The sequence below is a fragment of the Littorina saxatilis genome, linkage group LG6 (genome assembly GCF_037325665.1).
Source record: "Littorina saxatilis isolate snail1 linkage group LG6, US_GU_Lsax_2.0, whole genome shotgun sequence".
Taxonomy (NCBI): Eukaryota; Metazoa; Mollusca; class Gastropoda; order Littorinimorpha; family Littorinidae; genus Littorina; species Littorina saxatilis.
Window position 1 is genome coordinate 33,584,489 of NC_090250.1, and position 21,884 is coordinate 33,606,372.

The following is a 21,884-nucleotide window of genomic DNA, read 5'->3' on the forward strand; positions in this document are numbered from 1 at the left end:
TACAGTTCTTTTCTTTTTTTTTCACTTTTTTTTCAGTTTTTATATGTAAACAGTTACCGTTCATTGATTGGAAACACTAATTCACTCATTGTCAGACATGTGATTTTTGACTGAAGTGTGCAATTTGAAACAGATTCAACACTGCATATGTTGATGCCATAGCTTTTTGACTGAAGTGTGCAATTTGAAACAGATTCAACACTGCTTATGTTGATGCCATAGCTTTTTGACTCCAAGTGTGTGCCTTAATCAGTGCTGGTTAGCATGTCTGTACAGTTTATGCTCTTTTTTTTTATTGAAGCATGTGATTTTAGTAAGAACTAATAAATACATTGTTGTTGCAGTAACGTTTTTGTTCTTAAGACTTTTTTTTTAAGCTTGCGTGTGTCTTATCTGAGAAATTTCTTAATTGTGAAGAATCTGGTGAGTGATTGTCAGAATGAATGTGTATCTGTGTAATGGCTCCTTTGTTTAGTCAACAAAGTTAATATGTTGAGCCCAGCTGTCCTAAACGGAAAAATATGTGTCTGGTTTGTCTCAAAACAGTAACGTTTCACAAAATTGAACAAAACTGTTGAAAACACACCTACTGGAGCTAACATAGGCAGAGATTAGGTACAAATCAAAAGTAATGTGTTAAATATCACACTCACACCAGCTTCACATTCACAGAGTGACAGATTGGTAAAAATTAAAATACATATAATGTGTTCAACGCTTTATTTAACTGAACTGTCATTGTCAACATATATATAAAAATTAAAAACAAAAAACACGTAACACTGAATTCAGGGAAATTTTTAGTTACTGTCTTCCGCAGCACTAAAGTAAAAAGAAATAGAAAAAATAAACCCCTCGATGTTAAAATATTTAGTCAAAACTTGACTAAATATAAAAAGAACAAAAAACACACACACACATTACACATTTACAGGTTCACAATAAATGTTCTAAGGTAATATCAAAGTAAGCACTAAAGCAGACACCAGACTTGATCCGGCCCAAAAAGGAAAAAAGAATCGCTTCTCCAAACATAAACATACAAAGTTAGAAATACCATTTCTCGAATAACAATGAAATGAAAACTCACACACACTGAAGCAGAAATAATAGGTAATCTAAAACTAAAGAGCTTCACACATAAACATACAAAGTTAGAAATAGAACTACAAGTTCTTGAATAATAACAAAATGAAAACTCATGCACACACACTGAAGCAGAAATTATATGTAGTCTGAAACTAAAGAGCTTCGGTCAATTTCTCCAAGTATCGCACTTTAGCAACGTCACTCAATGATGTAATGTACTTCTCTTTTGGCTGGTCGACCGTTTTTGTTCCTGATTTTGACATTATTCAATTAAAACACTCCCGAATCATCGAGCGGCGCACTGACGCTACTAGCCGTTCCGCTTCTTGCCCTCCAACCCATTTCTGCGTATCACGTGACACCGCTCCGAAGTACGCAAAAGGGAGACCTCCATACAGCTGAAGACTGAGTTGATTTCTGAGTGAATGATGATGAAGAAAATATAGCTGCTACCATTTTCGTAGCTGTATACAGCAGTCCCCAGTTTTATACAGCTGAAGACTCTGAGTTGATTTCTGAGTGAATGGCGATGAAGAAAATATAGCTGCTACCATTTTCGTAGCTGTATACAGCAGTCCACAGCCGAGAGTTTTCACAAACTGCTATAACTCTTGAAGTCTTGGTGCAACTGTGGTTGGGAGTGTAGTGTTTCCACCTGTAGCATGTTGGCTTGAGCAGACAGCATTGTCTGGCGGCTGTGTGAAGGCATACATTGCCATCAGCAGAAAGTAGATGACTACCACAATGAAGCCTGCAAGCACACAGTAACATTTCATGATAATACACACAGAGAGAGGTAACAATAAAAGAAGAAGTTAATTAAATTATTATGACAGGGAAGTCTGCAGCTACACAGTTACTTTTATGGCTCATACCTAAGTGACAGTGAGTTTCTTTCTCTTCTTCTTCTGCGTTCATGGGCTGAGACTCCCTCACACACTTGTGTCTTTTGAACGAGTGGGATTTTACGTGTATGACTATTTTAACCCGTCATTTAGGCAGCCATATGCCGCTTTCAGGGGTTGCATGCTTGGTATTTTCGTGTTTCTATAACCCACCAAATTCTGACATGGATTACAGGATCTTTTCCGTGAGGGCTTGGTCTTGTACTTGTGTGTACACACGAAGGGGGATAAGACACTAGCAGGTCGACCTGCACATAAGTTGACCTGGGAGATCAGAAAAATATCCACCCGTCACCCACCGGCGCAGCCGGGATTCGAACCCATGACCTTCCCCTTGCGAGGCCGATGTCTTAACCATTAGGCCACTGCGCCCATCGACAGTGAGTTTAAACAACATCAAATGCCCATCAAACAAAACATGCAGTCACACAGCCAGACTTGATTCTGAAAAACTGGGGGAGCTGGAAACAAATGCAGTGCATGCAATGCAGGAAATAAATTAGCACTGCATTAAATATATGACATTTTTTGGGAGACATTTGACATTTTCTACTTTTCCATGTTTGTTTAAAGCCCGAACTTTACAAACATTAATTCTCAAAAGCAAAAACACAATTTTTCCATCCATAAATTGCTAGACAGCCCGTCAACCAGAAAACCTAACACCAAGGAATGCAAAGACTCTTTATATTACATACCTTGAAAGTAGTTGCTTTTTCCATCCTGAAAGATGTAGTTGATGAAAATGACGGAAAAGATGACAGCCCAGAAGTGAACTTCAGCAAATATCAGGTGGAAGCCCATTGGCTGACATTGTGAGAGAGAAAAAAAGCTATTATAATAACTGAACAAATGATCTGATAATTTGTTTATTAAATGATACAGTCACCACACCAATGCCAAACGGAGTGGCATAAAGGAGGAATATAACATTATTATCTCTACAATAAAAGTGCTTTAGAACATGTTTTTTTATTTAAATATTTATCTTAAATTTATTTCCTTATATATCTATCTCTCTCTGTCTCTCTTTCTCTCTCTCTCTCTCTCTCTCTTTTTCTTTCTTTCTTATTTACATATTTGCCCATTTCTCTCAATTTCTTCAGTTATTTACTTATCTATTTATTTACTTATTTAGTTATCTGGGTAGATGAGTCAAAGCATGAAATAGGATGAGTTCTTCTAGTTCTAGAGTATATATTATTAAATTTGACACTCTGGCGGTTGATGTGTGGCAATGTTTACAAGTCTACTCACATAAATAACGTCGATCAGCACCAGAATAGGCACTTGCACCAGGCACACCTGTATAGCTGTAGAGCTGCCTATCTCAATCCTGCAATGATAGTCAGACATGGTACTTCACAAACTTTCAAATCGAAATGCAAACACATCACTGCTTATGGACACCCACAAAGTTTACTTAGTGGAGGACAAACAGTTTAATTCTTAACAGAGTTTGATTCTTAACAGAGTTTGATTCTTAACAGAGTTTGATTCTTAACAGAGTTTAATTCTTAACAGAGTTTGATTCTTAGAGTTTGATTCTTAACAGATTTGGATTCTTAACAGAGTTTCCTTCTTGTCTTCTGTATTCACACTTTCAACAGCATTGCATATCTGACTCAGATTTCTATATCTGTCACATAGAAAAATCATAATCTTGTTTTGCAGAAAAGTGCATGTGTGATTTTTGATGTTGTACATGTATTCATTTTGTTAGCTGTTAATTATGCCTTCATCTTCCAGGTCAATTAGTATGAACAGCATCCACAATCATGAGGCATGCTATGATTATAAAGCCAGGTAAGGTAGTAACAAGTCGGCACATACCAAAATGACTCTTCAGAAAATTAACAAAATCAAGTACACATATGTAAAAATGTGTAAACAACAATTTTAATACAGTGGAACCCCTCTCAAAAGACTCCTCAATTTAAGACTTCTCCCCTTTTAAGATTTCACTTTTTTCAGATTCTCGGTTCATAACCCCTGCAAATTTATCTCCATTTTAAAACTCTCGGTCTCTTATAAAGACCTGACTTTCCTAGATTTATGTATGGTCTTACAGATTTATGTATGGCCACATCACACAGGTGCAACTATATTCCAAAACTGAACAAAATCTAATTTAACAAAATCACGTTCGCAATGTATGCAAATAGACACACCAAAAACAACATGTTTGTGATTAACACTTACGCCAAGTTGACGTTGTTCTGCAGAGCAAACTGAATGCCATTCACAACCTCTGGAAGTTCTGCCACAAGCGCCAGCATTGTCACACCTATGAAATACTGAAATCCCATCAAAATACTGAAATCAAGATGAGAATGCAGTGTTCGCATTAACCAGAAATTTCCGGTACATGAAAATGTAAGAAAAAAAATCGTCAACCTATTTGTCCTACCTGTTCTGATTGCACTTAACAGTTTTTCATGTTAGATCAAAGCTTTTGTTACATAAAACTTTCAGAAAGTTAATAAACTGGCTTGGAATAAATCAAAAACGAAAAGAATGGCTATTGTAGCTTCCATTAAAAACAAGAGGCGAAGCCTTCAAGGCTCACGTAAGAAATAGACAAACAGTAACACAAACTCAATCACTCCATCACACATACACACACACACACACAGTAAGCATAGGTGACACTGTGCAAGAAAGCGAGACACTAGATCTAGATCTGTCTGTCTGCATGTAGCCTACTTACAGGGACACGACTAAGAGTAATACCTAATATTCTGGACTCGCAACGAAATATACAAACAAATGACAATGAACAACGTTTGGACCTAATGGTCGTGAACAGGTTAAAAAAAAATGAAAATAACAATACAAATATCAAAACGACTTATCAGAGAAGATGATGTCCTCCAAGCGCAAAAGAAGGGGGAAAGGGAGATAAATCAAAAAGAAAAATGAGCAATGAAAAATGAAACCAAAACGAAACAAATCAGAATAATAACGCTTGAAGGGCCTGAAGTTGAAAGAAAGAGAGAGAGAGTCTCGGCCCGCTCAAGATAACAATGACCAAGACTTTCAGAAATTCCTTCGCGTGACGTCTATCCCTCTTACGCCTTAACACTTTCGCGACGGGACACTGATAAATCAGTAACCGCGCTGACACGCCCATGGACGGGACGCGCATTTTTCAGTACCAGTCATACAAGGTACAAGACTCGTGATTGCTTCCCGGTTTTTGAAGATTGCAATAAATTGAGTTGTTTCCCTTGATACACGTGGTTTTCTCTTCCGGCTTGATCAAATTAGTGCAGATTTGCGTGGTGTTTTCGAACAAAAAAAATGAATCGAAGGCGAGCCTTGTCACGTGAGGAGATTCTCCGGATGTTGGATCTTGAGGATCCTGTAGATCATGATACATCGTGTCGTTTTAGCCTCAAGAAAGCGATAATAGCAGTGATATTGAGGAAGAAACAGTCCCGTTGTTGCTAGTACGAGTCGGCAAACTACACGTGGTAGGGGGTGATACTGCTAGACGAACATGTATCTCGGAATCGTGCAGGAGCTATGGGGGCGTGGCAGCACTGATAACCATGGATGGCTGGAGCCTTCAAATCCTTTTGGAATTGTTCATAGGTGTACAGTTGGTACTTTGTTGTGAAAATGTGACTTATATTCAATATGGATTACCTAGACATCATTTGGTGAGTGTTACAGTTTTGTTTCATTTGAGTCAGGATGCTGTGAGTGAATGCATGATTTGCTTGTTTTTTTCTTTGTACTGTCTCCTTATTTCTGTGTACAATGTTAACAATATTTCAGCTAATTCATAGGTTTTACACCTTGTTTGGTTATAACATTATTTATAATACTTTCTGTTAAAAAATAACTTTTAAAAAAAGCAGTGGAAAATAAAACACACACAAAAAAACGTTAAAAAACACAAATTATCCCCCTTTCACCCCCCTTTGCTAAAACAAATCGCGTGACAAACTTATAAATAGCACGACTGAACTGGGCATCCATTTTTGAATTAGTACACAAAATTTGGTGGTGATTGGACTTAATTCAAGCTTGCTAGACAGATTTCTTTACAGTTACTGATTTTTGGGAAGTTTCTTGGTGGCAAGCTTGGGCAGGCAGGACGTTAACGCCGTGGCAGTGCTAGTCACAATAGTGTTAATGTGACGTCTTCAAATGACGAAATGTTAAAGTTTCTACCAAAGACATACACACGCACACACACATGCACGCACAGACAGACAAAGTTACGAACGCATTGGCTACACTTCGTGAGCCAAAAATACATGTCAGTTGGTCTACTGGTTTAACAGATGTAAGCATTTCAAGACCAAAACTAAGATTTTTGGGGCAGGCAGTACTGTAGTACAAATGAAATGGGGCTGAAACTACCTCTGATATCCCTGATTTTTCCAGAAGAGGTTGTATGTTATTGGAGATGATGTCACCACACAAAGCAATGGCTGTCGCACACAGCAGCAAGATGATCACACTCTTCACACGAGACCACTGGGCTGAACCATGGGAGTGACCTGTGCAATATGAATAAAACGTTAAGATGATGTTACCGCACAGAGTAATGGCTGTGCAACCCAGCACCAAGATGACCACACTCTTGACAATACGCCACCGAGATGAAACAGGCAAATGACCTGAACAATTGATATGAATAAATCTGATGGTGTCAGTGCAAAGAGTTATGGCCACATCACACAGGAGCACGATGATCATGCTCTTAATGCCAGGGGGTTAACATCACAGTGATCAAAGAAGGGTCTCACTCAGAACAATACACACACACACACACACACACACACACACACACACACACACACACATCATACCTGCACCAAGCTCGATCTCTTCTTTGAGATGTGTTTCAAACTCCTCATAAACTTCAGCAGAGTGCGTCTTCATGCTGAAGACCAGCCCGACAATGTAAGCCAGCGGCAGAATGATGGCACAGCAGTAGACCAACGGTCTCACCTTGTTGTCATAAAGAGTCCTGTCTCCATTAGGTCCAAACTGGGCGAAAGAAAGTCAAAATAATAAATAACTTTTCTACAATGCAAGTCCCCTAAATAGCTCAAAGTGCTTTACCACTGCAGGGGAACACTCTCCCCCCCCTCCCCCCTTCAAGACCCCCCCTCCCCCCTTCAAGACCCCCCAACTTAAGACCTCCCCCTTACGAAGACCTTGCTTCCTCAGATTTTCTGTTTTGGACCTGACTTTCTCTGATTTTTTTACATTTAATAAAGAGAGGGGGGTTGCCCTTTTATATTGTACAATGCCAAAACATACAACAACAACAACAACAACAAATCATTAACAGTTTAAAGTGAATGAATAACACAAACATACAGACAAACATATGCACACATGCATCCCCCATCAACCAAATGTGCGCACACACACCAACTCCCCTCCCCCCCCCCACACACACACACACACAAAACTGACCACAGATGATGTGCAGACTTTGCAGTAGTATCCAGAAGAGTTGCTGGACTGGTTAACTGGTTGCAGAGTTGCAGGACCATACGTCTCTTGACAATCCTCACACGTCTGATGGCCGTACAGAGAGGAGAAAAGAGTGGGAGAAAATACTCCTGGAAATTACAAAGAAAATAAACGTTACAGTCAGTGGAACTGCCCTCTCAAGATCATGCAGTTGCTATATACTCTACAGTTGAGTTTACTAATGTTGCAAACAACACTACAAATACTCTTTAAGGAACAGAATTTCTTTGCCATTCAAAACGTATAAACTATAATACCTGCAATGGAAACAAAGAGTAGAGCTGTGCTAATGCTGGCTGACTTGGGGTTGAAGGATTGAGTGCGGTACTTGATTCCTCCCATTATCATGGAGATTCCCTGTGAACACACACATACAGACATGTACATTAACATAAACACACACACACACTTACACACACACACACTCACACGCACAGAGCATCTTGGTATTTCATAAAAAGAAACATAGCACACTCTTACTGTTCAAAATCTACTTTAACCTGCAATTTTGATATGTGTATGTTTGTGTGTGTGTGTGTGTGTGTGTGTGTTTTAACTGCTCTCATAGTGAGGTCTTAGGTGGTCTACACACCTACACACTGAGGTCCTACAGAAGTCCTCACTCAGTGTGAGGACTTTTTTCCCGTTAAGTTGACTTTTTTGACGGAAAGAATGTCATAACAATGTTCAAAATGACATTCTTTCCGTCCTCTATAGGCGACGAAATAGGTCAAATTTTGTGCCTTTTTTAGTGAAAATTCTTCGATGCCGGAGCGAGTACTGCACTCAGTGCCGTTGTAGTGCAAGTGCACTAGAAAGGCACTGCACCCAGTGCCGTTGTAGTGCAAGTGCACTACAAAGGCACTATCCGTGTGTGTATTAGCAAGTCCTCACTATGAGAGCAGTCCAAACATGTGTGTGTGTGTGTGTGGGGGTGTGTGTGTGTGCACTGTGTGTGTGTGTCTGTGTGTGCATTTTTTTTTTCAGTTCAATACTCCATTTACTTTTCTTCTTTCATTCTGATTTGTCATACAGTGGAACCCCCCTTTTAAGAACCCCCAATTTCAGACTCCCCCTTTTTCAGACCTTGTTTTCTCAGACTTTCTGTTCTTAACCTGTAAATTTACCCCCATTAATTTTAGGACTCCCTCCTTTCTAAGACCCGATTTTCTCAGATTGTAGGAGGTCCTAAAAGGGGGGTTCCACTGTATTGGTTTAATTTTGTGCTAAAAATATTAATTACCGGAACAATTTGCTTTTACTGAAATAAACAAGAAAGTTCAAAACTTGTTTTACTTACAGGTATAAAGAGTATGCTGACGAGGATTGCACCTGTGGACAAAACATATTACAGCTCAGTGTTTTCATCATACTAGACTTCATTTCTATTGTCTGCGCTTATTTCTTACTTTGGTGAATTGACCAACAATAATGACAAGGCTAAACTTTTTCAAGTAACAGTTTGTGAAAGAGAATTCTATCTTTAGCACACACACAAAATCTAATCACATACCCCCATCCCCATTTCTAACCCTCAACCAACCCTCTCTCAGCTTCCTCCCTCTCTGTCTCACCCCCCCCCCCCCCCCATAAAAAAAAAACCCACTTCTTCGACATCACAGAATCACCTAAGGATAACCTTCTGCTTCATTCCTAAAATCCCGCTTACCCACAGTTGTGTACCGTTCCTTCTTGTTCTTCTTCTTCAGCGTTCCAGAATTGTCTGGTTACGTGTGAGCTCGTTTGCCCATTTGGGTTCCCCACACTATACTCTGAGAGCATAGTCAGCTTCACTCCGCTTTCGTTGAGTAGGCATGCTGGGTATTTTCGTGTTTCCATAACCCACCGAACTCTGACATGGATTACAGGATCTTTTCCGTGCGCACTTGGTCTTGTGCTTGCGTGTACACACGAAGGGGGTTAAGTCACTAGCAGGTCTGCACATAAGTTGACCTGGGAGATCGGAAAAATCTCCACTCTTAACCCACCAGGCGGCAGCGACCGGGATTCAAACTCACGACCTCCCGATTAGGAGGCCGACGTCTTACCACCACGCCACTGCGCCCGTCACGTGTACCGTTCCATATTCAAGCAGCTACATTCTGTCTTCATTACCTGCAAGAGATGATCTGACAAGCTCTGCATAGCACTCTTGGTCTGTGTCCAGGCCTTTTTTGAGCATGATGACAAAGAGAATCACTTCCACCATCGACCCGAATGTGGCATTCAGTATGGCACCCACTGCAAAGCTGCTCTGGGCAGAGATGCTGAAACAATCCATCGGTATTGTTGTCATTGCTGACTCTAACAAAAGCTCACATCCAATGTTGAAAAACTTATTGACTACTTGTGATACTGACAGAACTCTGCTCATGCTTGAGTGTGGCGTAGAGCCACATCAAGCGTCGATTAGAGACGAAAACAAACATGCACAAAAAAATGAATCGTCACTGGCAGATAAGATTGGCAATCCTCAATAACATTCTCTCATTGACAGAGATAACTAACACAATGTTTGAAATAAAAAAAAGTGTATCTGAAAGCACACATCTAAAAAAAAATTTAAAAAATTTTAACGTCACAAATTTATACTGTTCTCATTCATAGGATATAGAAAAAGGACTGCTGTGCACTTAAACTCTTCTGTTTTATAAAATCCTACCTGGTGATTCCCATTCCAATGTAATATGTCAGCGGAACAATTGCAAGCACTCCCAGAATGCATTTCTGCCAACAGAAAATAAAAACATGGCATGAAATGGTGCTGTTGGTAACAAAGAACACTCTTAACAAGATCATGGCTTTATTCCATGCACTCTTTTCATCCTGTTTCAGCAAATCAAACTCAATTTCAAGTGTGAACATTTATTTCATCAACTGTTTTGCATGCTTCCTGCTGTGAAACAAGAAGTTCAAGCTGTGTCTTTCAATTTATGTCTGTATTCTCTGAGTAAACACTGTGCCTTAAGACAATGTAGCTGATATAATTCAAAGTTTTTTTCAAGTACATGTATCTAAACGGACAGATCTATCAAAATTCACCCAAAAACAATCAAAAAAAGTAGAAAGAAAAAACACCAAAGAGAAACAAATCAGCAAGACGATGGACAAAAGAGGAAAGAGGATAAGAGAATTCAAGACAGTGATACTCACCGTTACAGAATCTGTGACAACGTTGTCTTCATCCGCATAGCCAAGAACAATGGACAACACAACGAACAGCAGCAAATCTTAGATGGGTTAAAGAACAACTTTGGTAAGTGTAATAGCAACTGCTGAGCAGAAATCAACAGAAAAAATGTCAAATCTGACAAAGATGGGTTTTTTCAAAGAAAATGTTATCAATGCATTTTTTATGAAAAGCATTTGCTTCTAGCATTTTATCTTTCCTCAAGATGGTTTACAGAAGAGTTCAATAAGTAAGCCTGCATAAAATTAGCTAGTCTCAGACAATCAAGTCCGCGATAAAAAAAAATATATATATAAGAACAGCCAAAACGACTTCCTGAGACATGTGTCCCCCCCCCCACACACACACAAAATTCACACACATACCAGATTTTTTTTTTAAACAAAAAAACCACAACACATTGTTTGCAGAGCAAAAGGATACTGACAAGGATAACGTTGACCCCATCCACCGTCAGCTTGTAGTAGTAGAAGTTGAATGCCTGGTGCGTGTACATCACAATCTCACTGTACCGCTTCTGGGGGTTCTGCCAGTACACAGCAAAGCTCACACATGTCAGGCATATAAAACACAGTGAAACAGCCACTTTGAAGACCCCCCCCCACACCTCAATTCAAGACCTTCCCCTGCCTCAGTTTAAGACCCCCCACCCCCATTCAGACTGGGAGAGACAGTACTGGTCAAGTGTATATGATGACTCAGAGACGGTATCTGTGTCTCGTGTCCCTATCATCGCCAGGGCATGTCGAAGACCTTGACCATTCTGCCAAATGCAAATCTTGAGAGCTAAAACACAAACTTCCAGCAACATTTGAACTCTCAGTGGGAGGGGGGGGGGGGGGGGGGATCTGGTAATTTGGGATCTTGTGATTGTCAGGTCACAGATTCAAATTCAGGCCGACACAGACACTGGCCAAGTTTATGTGATGACTCAAGAGTCAGAGATGGTATCCATGTCTCAGGTGGCTGCATGATTGCATCTAAACACACACACACACACACACACACACACACACACACACACACACACCGGGATGCTTGTTTTCCCCACGTGTGTTCTACTGGGAGGAAGCAAACTGAATTTCCAAGCAACGGGATAAATACGAAATGGAAAAAATGAAGTATCTATTGGCCACTTACCAGCGTCAACACGCTCTGGTCTTCAACGTGTATTTCTGTGGGAGCCATGAACAGTATTCTTGTCAACACCTTGGAATTCACCTGCAACCCGAAGAAAAGCTGTGAACAACGGCTTAGCGTAAGAAAGGAACCTTAACACAAAACATTTTTCTACTCACCGACATTTACATTGTTTTTACATGTATAAATTAAGCACACACAAAATCTGAAACAGACTGCTAATGTTCTAAATCAAGAATAAAGAGACAAAAAGAGCCAGTTTTACGTTCATTTTAAGACTTCTTCTCAGACTTTTCCCCTTAGATTTCAAATGAGAGACTACTGTGTTTCAAATCAACTCACTTTTGCAACTGGAATGGAGACAACAAGGAACCAAGAAAGAAACCAAACTATGGCATGGACTGGCCACAAAATGGGAATTCCCAGCAGTAACCATATGTAGGTCTTGGGCTCCTTCTGCAAGTAACAAACAAACAAACAAATAAATAAACTGTGCATTGCAATGTATTACTCGAAGAAAAGCATTCATGCAGGATACTGGGACGTTAAGTAATCAAAACAGACAATATTTGGTGCACCTAACTTTTACCTTCGCTTTTTCTTGCGATAACTCTTTGCCTCTAACAATTTAGATACCGGACTTGACTTTGACTAAAAATCCAATGTGTTTTTTCTGTGAGATGTATGTGTACCAGACAGCACTGTAAGAACAACAATTCCACCACCCCGTTTCTTTCCATCTGTAAACTAGAAGAGGTGTGTATAATTCATTTTATTCCCCCCTCTGCTTCTTTACCTCTGTAAACTTGTAGGGGTAGTTATTTTTCGATAATGACCCAGCAACCAAACAAATAACGACCCAGCAACAGCCTGAATCCTCGATAGTGCAATGGGTTGAGAGGTTGTTCTGTTTCGGTACTACTTTTTGCGACTGAAAAGTTCCGAACGCTCTAATGTACGAAGTATACATCTCTGGAGCAAACAATACAAACATACCGCATTTAAATTAACAACTACAGGCCTGAACACATGAATCTCCATATAAAATCCATGAGTTCGGTTGTTTTCTGAATCTCATCTGCCGTGCCGTCAAGCCGTTCATCACAAGCAATTTCCCAAGGCAAGTAACTCATACTTTGTCTAGCGACAAGAGTAGTTCCCCTTCTTTTCACTCAGTTCCTTCGACAACAGACTGCAATCCGACGGTCAGTTTTCAACAATATTTCATTTAATAAACAGATCACACGCAACCAAATGCACACATCTCATCAATTTAAACAACATAAAGGGGTTTCATACACTATTTTACCCAGAAAACTGAACTTCCTACAGTTTTTAACGTTGGAACACGGGTGCAAAAGTTCGTCTGCTAGTCCCATTTGACGAAAAAAACATTATCCTAAGCGATACTAAAACATATACAGAACACACAATATCTGCCTTTGCCGCCACGGCAGAATAACAGCATATCTGTGTACTTGATTTTAGCCCAAAATAGGAAAACTGACAAGAAGTGTTAACAGAATGGAATAATTTGCACGGAACTATACAACCGCGCATTAATCGATCGCCTGCGCAGGTTGACTGGTTGAGAGAATAGGATTCGATCAAACTTTCGCAAAAAAACTCCTCTTTTCTTTGAATAACTGAAGAAAGGAGGAATAAAGAGGTTACACACCTCGTCTCAGTGATTATAAAAAATAATGGTCTCAGTTCGCGGTCATGAAAAAGCTCGCTAAAGCTCGCATTTTTCATGATCCGCTAACTTCGACCATTATTTTTGATAATCACTGAGACTCGGCGTGTAACCTCTACGTATTCCCCTAGCTACAAGGAAATATTCCCCTAGAAACCACTCTGAATCTTCAATAGCTCCTGGGGAGCAGTCATGGCCTATGGGAAACATGTACTTTCCTGAGATGGACAACATACATTTCTTGTGGTAACACCACATACATATTTCATTTACACTCACACCTACACACTTAAACGCTTGAACACATTTACATTGAATATAAAAACCATGAGGTAGGTTATTTCCTGAATCAAAATCGACCTCCTATGAAACAGTTTCACAAGCATGCTCAAACTAGTACAGATATTGATACACAACTTGATACCAAGGCATGTGTGTTTTAACTATGATTCAGCAGGTCACCTTCCGTCATCTTAACGTCAGACTGGCCAGAAATTTTTTCCTATAGGGTGGGAGCAGGCAAAGCTTTAAAAAGGAGTATAACAATCAGCAAAAAGACTCTCACCCAGTAAGAAGAATGACTCTTCGGTGAGCTTGGTTTTCTGGTATCTCCTGTGTAAGATGCCGACAGTGTGTTGTTGTTTCCATTAGGTATCAAGGCTTGGTCTTCATCATCTAAACTCCTGCTTCTCTGTGGTCCTAACCCCTTGTAGCTGTGAGCCACAGAACCCAGTGGAACATGGTGCACCTGTCCCCAACAAGGTCATGCATAATAATAAAAGTGCAGGTGTACTAACTAATGAATGATCAAACAGTGCACATGCATTCCTGCAGTTCACAGTTCTTATTATATGTTCTCTCCATGTTAAATCAAAAATTTTAAAAGTAAATTTTCATTTGATTAATACACTTACCTGAATCACATATAGCATTGACGCAGTCTGAGATGTTAAGGTCTGAAAATCGCTACCCGTCTAAAAACTTTTAAGGGAAGCAACCCCACCACAAAAAAAGTGTAAACGGATGCGTTGGTAAGGACGCCAGACCATGGGAGTTACATCCCCTTGGTGTGTCCTACGTCACTACCGCTCCCTGACACGTGGTAAATCATACGGCTTTTAAAGAAACTAAAAACCATAAGCGGGGTTGGTGGGAGGGCATAACCTATGTGATTCGGGTAAGTATATTAATCAAATGAAAATTTACTTTTAAAATGTTCGATTAAAATACATATTCTTACTCCGAATCACATATAGCAGATAGCTTCAACAAGGCGGTGGGAAAGAAAAATCTAACTCACTCTTAAGTCCTAGACAGGAACTGGCCCGCTGCCACCAGGGCAGGAAGGGACCGAGAACCATCCTGCCGGACAGTCGCGATGTCTCTCAGGCAAAAGTTGAAAAAGACATCGTCAGAGCGCCAGTAAGTTGTGCCCAGCACTTCGTCCAATCTCCTAGACCGTAAAACGGCCAAGGAAGAGACCCCAGCCCTGAATTAAAGGACCCGAGCCGAGTCAAAGGGAAAGACAGGCTGCGCCCCCCCCCCCCCTCCCCCCTTTCTATTGGAAAGGAAATGCCAATGCCCTGGAACGATCAGTGCTTAAAGCCGCAGTTTTGAAAGAATGTCTGCTATGTGCTACAGCCACTCTTTCTCCAAGTCTGTTATCATTAGTTATCAACACCCAGCTTCCCTATGCCCACAGGCTAATTTACAGGCCGTCTCCAATTTCACAGTAAGACACGAAAGAGAACGAAACAGTGACTTCCCCTTTTTTCTCGGTCCAGTAATCAGAGATACCACCGTCCTACTGTTTATCTAAACAGTTCCAGACACTTGCTGGATGGAGGGTGTGAGTGTCAGTTGCGCATCTGGAGGCCATAAATCAAATCTTCCTACAGGGAGAAAAATTCCTCCCGATCTTCGCCTTTAAGGTTGTCCACTCAGTGCTGAGTAGGATGAACTCTCCAGGTGACTGTAAGAAAATCATGCCAAAGTATGCGACACCTTGGGATGGAGTGCGGCCCGAAAGGGCCTGGGAGATAGAAGTCAGCTCCAGAAAAGCGTGACCGATCTTCTCACAATGAGCGAGAGTTGCGTTAGGGTCCTTGTCGAACCAAGACAAGAAATCCATGTACTCCTGGGTTGTGACAGAAAACGTCAAAGAAAGAAATGGCTGTGATTTTTGATGTCGTTACCCGTCGAGTATGCTGAATGAAGCAGAAGGCGAATAAGACGGAGGGAACCGAGCAAAGAGCAAGGCAAACCGGTCACGAGAGCGAAAAATATCATGACCACCTCCTCTGAGCTGAAAAAGTCGTATGGTTTACCACGTGTCAGGGAGCGGTAGTGACGTAGTACACACCAAGGGGAGGTAACTCCCATGGTCTGGCGTCCTTACCAACGCATCCGTTTACACTTTTTTGTGGTGGGGTTGCTTCCCTTTAAGGTTTTTAGACGGGTAGCGATTTTCAGACCTTAGCATCTCAGACTGCGTCAATGCTATATGTGATTCGGAGTAAGAATATGTAATTTAATGAAATGCCCTGAAATTTAGTTTAAATGCCCTGTTGTAGCTGCAAGCACTAGGAGTGGTGTAAGCTAAACAATATTTTGCTGTACATGCAACACTGTTGTTTATACATGTGTGATATCACTGCCATTCAAAGCACACAGACATGCCAGAAATTAAAAAAAAGTGTGTCAAAGTTACCTGATGCACAAATTTCCCAAACGGCCAGATGAAATACTTTGCCATCTTGCAGCAAAAGAAACCTGAAATAAAAACGAAATATTACTGGGTGTGACTGGTTTCATATATATGCATGGCCACCTCAAAAAGGCACAATAACAGCAAGATTTTAAAAAACAAGTGCACACAAACACACACACACACTTCCAAGGGCACAAACACTAGATAATGCTGAATCCTTCCACTACTATCTTCCATCAACAAACAACAACAAACAAGCTGAGGGAATAAACACATACAGCATACATACCATAATCTCTGGCAATGAAAGTGAGAAACATTACTCCAGCCATTAAAATGTAGATCAGGGAAAGCCACCAGCCAAACATCACCACATACAGGATGTTGAAGGGTCTACATGTCAAAACTGTTCAGAAAGAATACAAGCACATCATCTTGTTACACATAAATAGCAATCATTACCTGCGCATGCGTGCATGTGTAACACAATTCATTTTCTTCCTTTTCATTACCACACATCGTAAGAATGTATAAATACATGATACATATTTGATAGTTTTATTCCAAACGGTTTTGAGAAAACGAAAATCACTTCACTTCAGTTTTTGTCTGTTTTCGTTTTGTTTTTGAGTTTGCAAGGGCCTCATTTCTGCACCACAACACACACACACACATACCCACACACACACTCACACTCACACACACACACACACACACACACACACATACCTACACACATACCCACACACTCACACACACACACACACACACAATGTCATACCTACACACATACCCACACACTCACACTCACACACACACACACACACACACACACACACACACATAACAAAACTGACTTTTTGATACTCACTTCTAGATGGCTTAACTTTGTTGATATCCGAGTACAGATCTTGAACGATTTCTGATCTTGTTGCAATGGGCCGAGCAGTCACATGGCTTTTCCATATTTTCATGCCAAACTTAAAAAGAAAAGAAAAAGTCATACAAAAGTTATTAGTACATGTACATGAATTAAGACTGAATAGATCAATAAGACCAGTCAATTAATAAGACCCTAATTCCTCAAAGTTGAATCCACATTAAAGCTAAAGAATAACCCTTTTGTCCAGTTGATTAACGTTTTAATAAAGAACAAGTCCACCTAAAATGACTACCCTGGATAATGTCCCTTCCATGTCCCAACTGTTTTCCCCAAGTCTCCCAAAGAGCCTGGGTAGACTAACGACTTCTTTGTCTACTTTCAGTTGCTGTGCTGTGCAATCCATGAAAAATTCTTTCAATGTGGCTTTTGATAGACATAAAAGATTGAAGGTTTGCAGTCAGACTGAGCACTTGTGGCATTCTCTTGATCCTTTAATAGTGCCAGCAGCGGGAGACTTGGGGAGGACAGCTGGGACTCACACACACATGCATGTGAGGCCTGACTAACTGACTAATTGATTTTTACGTCCTCTTAGGTCCAATTGGCCGATCTCGGGACAGGTTGAGGGATCATTGTTATAAATCTGAAAAGCTGTTGTTGCAATATTTCAACATGGGGTTGAGCGTGAATTGATGGTTAAAAGTCGTTAATTTGACAGTTTGTGAGGGATATGAGTCGGTTTTTATCTAATATATCTTAGAGTGGAGTGTTTTCGTGTGCGTGTTTACTTTTTGTTCATGTGTTATAATGAGTGACTGCACGTGAGAGGACACTACATCCAGGCTAGTTAAAAATGGACTTGGGTTGTTATGTGGCGGTGCACCCTTTCGGTTCAAAAGTTAGTTAATTCGACAAAAACATTATTCTTCAGCTTGAAGCTGTTACATTGAACTCTATGACTGCATGTCCTTCCTATTTCATTAAAAAGTTGCTTCTCTCTCCCTCCCCTCTACCCCCCCCCCCCCCCTGCCATTTGTGTGTTTTAATCTATTTATACACTGTACATGCACCTGCTTGAGCACACACTATGGAAACAAATGTGCACAGGAAATCATGCAAAAGGATAGACTTCAAGCAAAATGATTTACACATATTTGAGCAATGCTTACCTTATAATTGTTGGAGATTCTGGTAGCTTCAATTTCATTCTCTGGTATGACGACACCACTCTTTTCAAAGCTTTCATATAGATTGTGAGGACCTGCAGCCAAACTGGGACGAGGTCTGACTGTGCTGCTGGGAGCTCCATTCAATCGCTTTGAGCTACTGGTTATCTGTCGAGACTCTGTTTCGTCTTCAATCACCACACAGATTTCCTCATCTCCTGTTCTCTTTGTATCTCCATCTTTTGCTGGTTTGAGATTATAATCATAAGATCCGCCACTGTAGTCTCTGTTTTTCTGGTCAGACTCTGCCGTCTGCCCGTTTTGACCTTCACCTTGCATCTTTGAATGTCTTGTGATTTCAGATGTCTTTTTAAACCCTCTCTGGTAAGGGAAACTTGATATGTGGAAATGATTTTTCTTTCTTGCTTTTAAAAAGTTTGCATTACATCTCGTATATGCTGCATAAAGGAGACAGTCACCAGCCTGAAATAATGGGAAATTCGCTTGATTGCTTCAAGACTTTGTCCAGTATGTGCTTAATTCTGTCAGTTTAAATTCTGCTGGAAATATCCACAGTGCAGGTGACTAATTATTTCAGCTTCTTATATCTGTATTAATGCAGGATTCAGATCTCATCATCTGCAAAAGAGATAAGAACAAAGAAATCAACTGCATAGTCATGATAATGATGACACAATCACACATGTTACATGTACCATTACACTAGCTGTCACATGCTTGATAGTCGTCACCACAACAGTAAAAAGAATGAAAGAAAAATCTATATTCTTTCTCAATACATATAATATATATATAAATACCAACTTTCAATTCTAACTCATATTGTATGAATACAGTCGTTGTAAACATGCAAATTCACACTGATCTTGTAGTTGTACTTTTCTGAAACTCCACTCTAGTAGATGATGTACTGGAATAGTGAACTGATCTCTAAAATCAAGTAACAGAGCTAGCATTTGGACAATGCCAATTTTCTGTGGGAATGGACAGATGTTGTAAGAAGTGGAAGAAATAAGACACAAGGCATTTCATATGTGAGTCACTGATAAGACATTTTCATTATCTTCTATATTTGCAGGCTATTTATCTTGGCACAAAAACTGGGGCAAACCTCACATGTGCAGATTAATGATATCATCTTCAAATTCTGAACACACTTTATTTATCATCACTGGTTGGTGAAGTGCATGCAAATTATTCGTCAGTGTGACGAATGGAATTCGTGTATCGACTCCCTCTCTCATATTAATCGAGACTTCACTAGTTGCGTACACAAACCGAGGTTAAATGACCGAGACTACGTCATGACGACACTGTATACATATGACGTCAACGCTCGCGCCATTAGTCCAAAACTAGTGCAGCGTACAAGAAAAGAATTTGTTTATCTTCATGGAAAGAAATTTAAAGAAGAGAGCAAAAGGAAACAGCGTGCATTGGTATTAATTCGTGAATATGAACTGTACATATATTCAGTTGAGGTTGCTAGGATGCAATGCTCTGACCGTTTCATTGACTCCAAGATGGCAGCAATCAACGAAGCCACTTAGATTGCACTAGCATATGTTTCACCTTCCGTGGACGGATTTCCACATTTTTGCGATCTCCAAAGGTCCACTAACCGCAGGTAAAACACGCTAATACATTTTAACATTATTGATTCACAGGAAAACACAGGTATTGTTCATTTTCCATGTGTTTGTGTCAGTCTGTGAACTCTTGTTTCTGTGTTTGTTTTAGAGAAACAAATTGAATGATATCGATGGAAATCATACTTGATAATAACAGATATTGCACGTGTGTGTTGCAGAAGGTGCAAGTGTACAGGGGTGTACAATGCTTGTGTAAATGATGTCGTGTGAACACTGTGGGAAGGGCAACGTCAGCGGTAACCACGGAAGGAACCACCAACGTCCCAAGTGTCACCCAGATCGAGTTTATCATGATGAGTAGACTACTTTATATTTTGTGAACATTAACACACCATCACGTCTTCATTTGTGTAAACCGAAATACATTTTCAACGAGAAGAAGAAGTACGTTCCGCGCTTCGATATCAAACGTCTACGCAACAAGAAGAAGAAAGACAATGTTGTTACGTGTGTGTGAAATCACACCAGCGAAATCATAATCTACAAAACTTTCATTTGAAGATTCTAAGAGAAAGGGATTGATGTCTGCAAGAATGATCACATGCATGTTTTTGAAAGTACAGAATTATTAAATTTCTTATTACTTCTTTGCACTTGTCTCTGTTAAACACTGATCAGCCCTAGAACGAGAAGCAGACGTCACAGTCAGTGATTCAGTACTTGAAATGTACTGCTTAATCACCACACACTCTTTCCAAATCATGTGATAGGTTTCCTTTTTTCACAGCAGATCTCATAATGTACCTTCAAAAATCGTATTTCTTTTTCCTTGCATTTTTTATTTTAATTTTATACCAGCCAGGAACACATGCAGCTATAGAGAGCACGTACGTCAGCCAGCTTTGTTTATCTCACACAGACTTAATACTGACTATTAATCCCCTCCCCTCCAAAGTGCTGCTGATCGAACTTTGGACCATGTATTCACCCTTTGGGTTCTTATTTGTGATGAGAAATGGTATTTTGACTTTGAAATCAGCTTCAACGCAAAATATTTATTTTCTTATTTAAGGGACATATAACCGCTCGCGGTGCGTTTTCCGACTTTTCGAATAAATCGAATCTGGGGTAAAATCGACAGTTGCACGATCTTGACATGCTTTTCTCCCTCAAGATAATTGTACCACTTGAAATAAGCGGAGAAACATTCAGTCTGAAGTTAATTTTGGCTGACGCCTGGCTGACGTCCTCACGATAGTAGGCACATATATGCAGCTAAGATTAATAAGACAACTTCTGCGGAGTTATATAACTATATGACCTTTAGTTATTGCAACTGCCATCAAATCAAGCACACCTCTGTAAGCATTCACTATTTACTAATGAGTAATTACAGCCGGTCGGTCTTTCAAGATTTGTCGATGCGCAGATTCCAACATCTAATCCGTGCAAAAATCACGAGTTTCGCCTCGCAAAAATAAACTGCTGTTGAGGGGAACACAAAGTGTGTTTGCTATCGGAGTTCTGTAATCCTTGGGAAGATCAAGTTCGCCAAAATTCTTAAACTCAACAAAGATCACAAGTAATCAAATGCACAAATCATTCCATTACCTGTGTCTGTTCTCAGAGTATTGCGCCGAATACTTAGCTTCCAAGTCCATCATTTACAATCATGTGACAACCACACCACGTGACCATGACGATTACGATGTAGGGGGTCGTATCAACATCCTAAATTGTAGCAATAAAGCCTCTGCGGTGTTAGACTACAAAACTCGCTGTATAGCTATACCCTCGGGCAAACATTTGACATACAAACAAGAGTGTTATTGTCTTCTATATCTTCCAATGCAAAATGGACATCTTTTGCTGACCAGGTTTACGAACTGCATGCGACTTTCGATTTCAGGCAAGGCGATTGATTCTAGGCTAATTGCCCCCCGGACAACCGCGGACAACTGCCCCCGGACAACCGCCCCCCGGACAACTT

General features: G+C 40.2%; 1 protein-coding gene across 1 annotated transcript; it reads right to left on the minus strand.

Annotated features, from left to right (window-relative positions):
* Positions 1-1,487: 1,487 nt before the first annotated feature.
* On the minus strand, positions 1,488-21,560 carry LOC138969062 (uncharacterized). Its single transcript, XM_070341766.1, has 21 exons — positions 21,506-21,560; positions 18,285-18,920; positions 17,104-17,212; positions 16,522-16,638; positions 16,233-16,294; positions 14,088-14,270; positions 12,169-12,282; positions 11,827-11,907; positions 11,110-11,212; positions 10,650-10,726; positions 10,159-10,223; positions 9,612-9,763; positions 8,797-8,828; positions 7,754-7,853; positions 7,437-7,585; positions 6,821-7,001; positions 6,369-6,508; positions 4,197-4,291; positions 3,252-3,330; positions 2,693-2,801; positions 1,488-1,840 (listed from the first exon to the last, which is right to left on the minus strand). Exons 2-21 carry the CDS (start codon positions 18,618-18,620, stop codon positions 1,692-1,694), a joined length of 2,433 nt encoding a protein of 810 aa, XP_070197867.1. The 5' UTR covers positions 18,621-18,920; positions 21,506-21,560; the 3' UTR covers positions 1,488-1,691.
* Between the last annotated feature and the right edge of the window lie 324 nt (positions 21,561-21,884).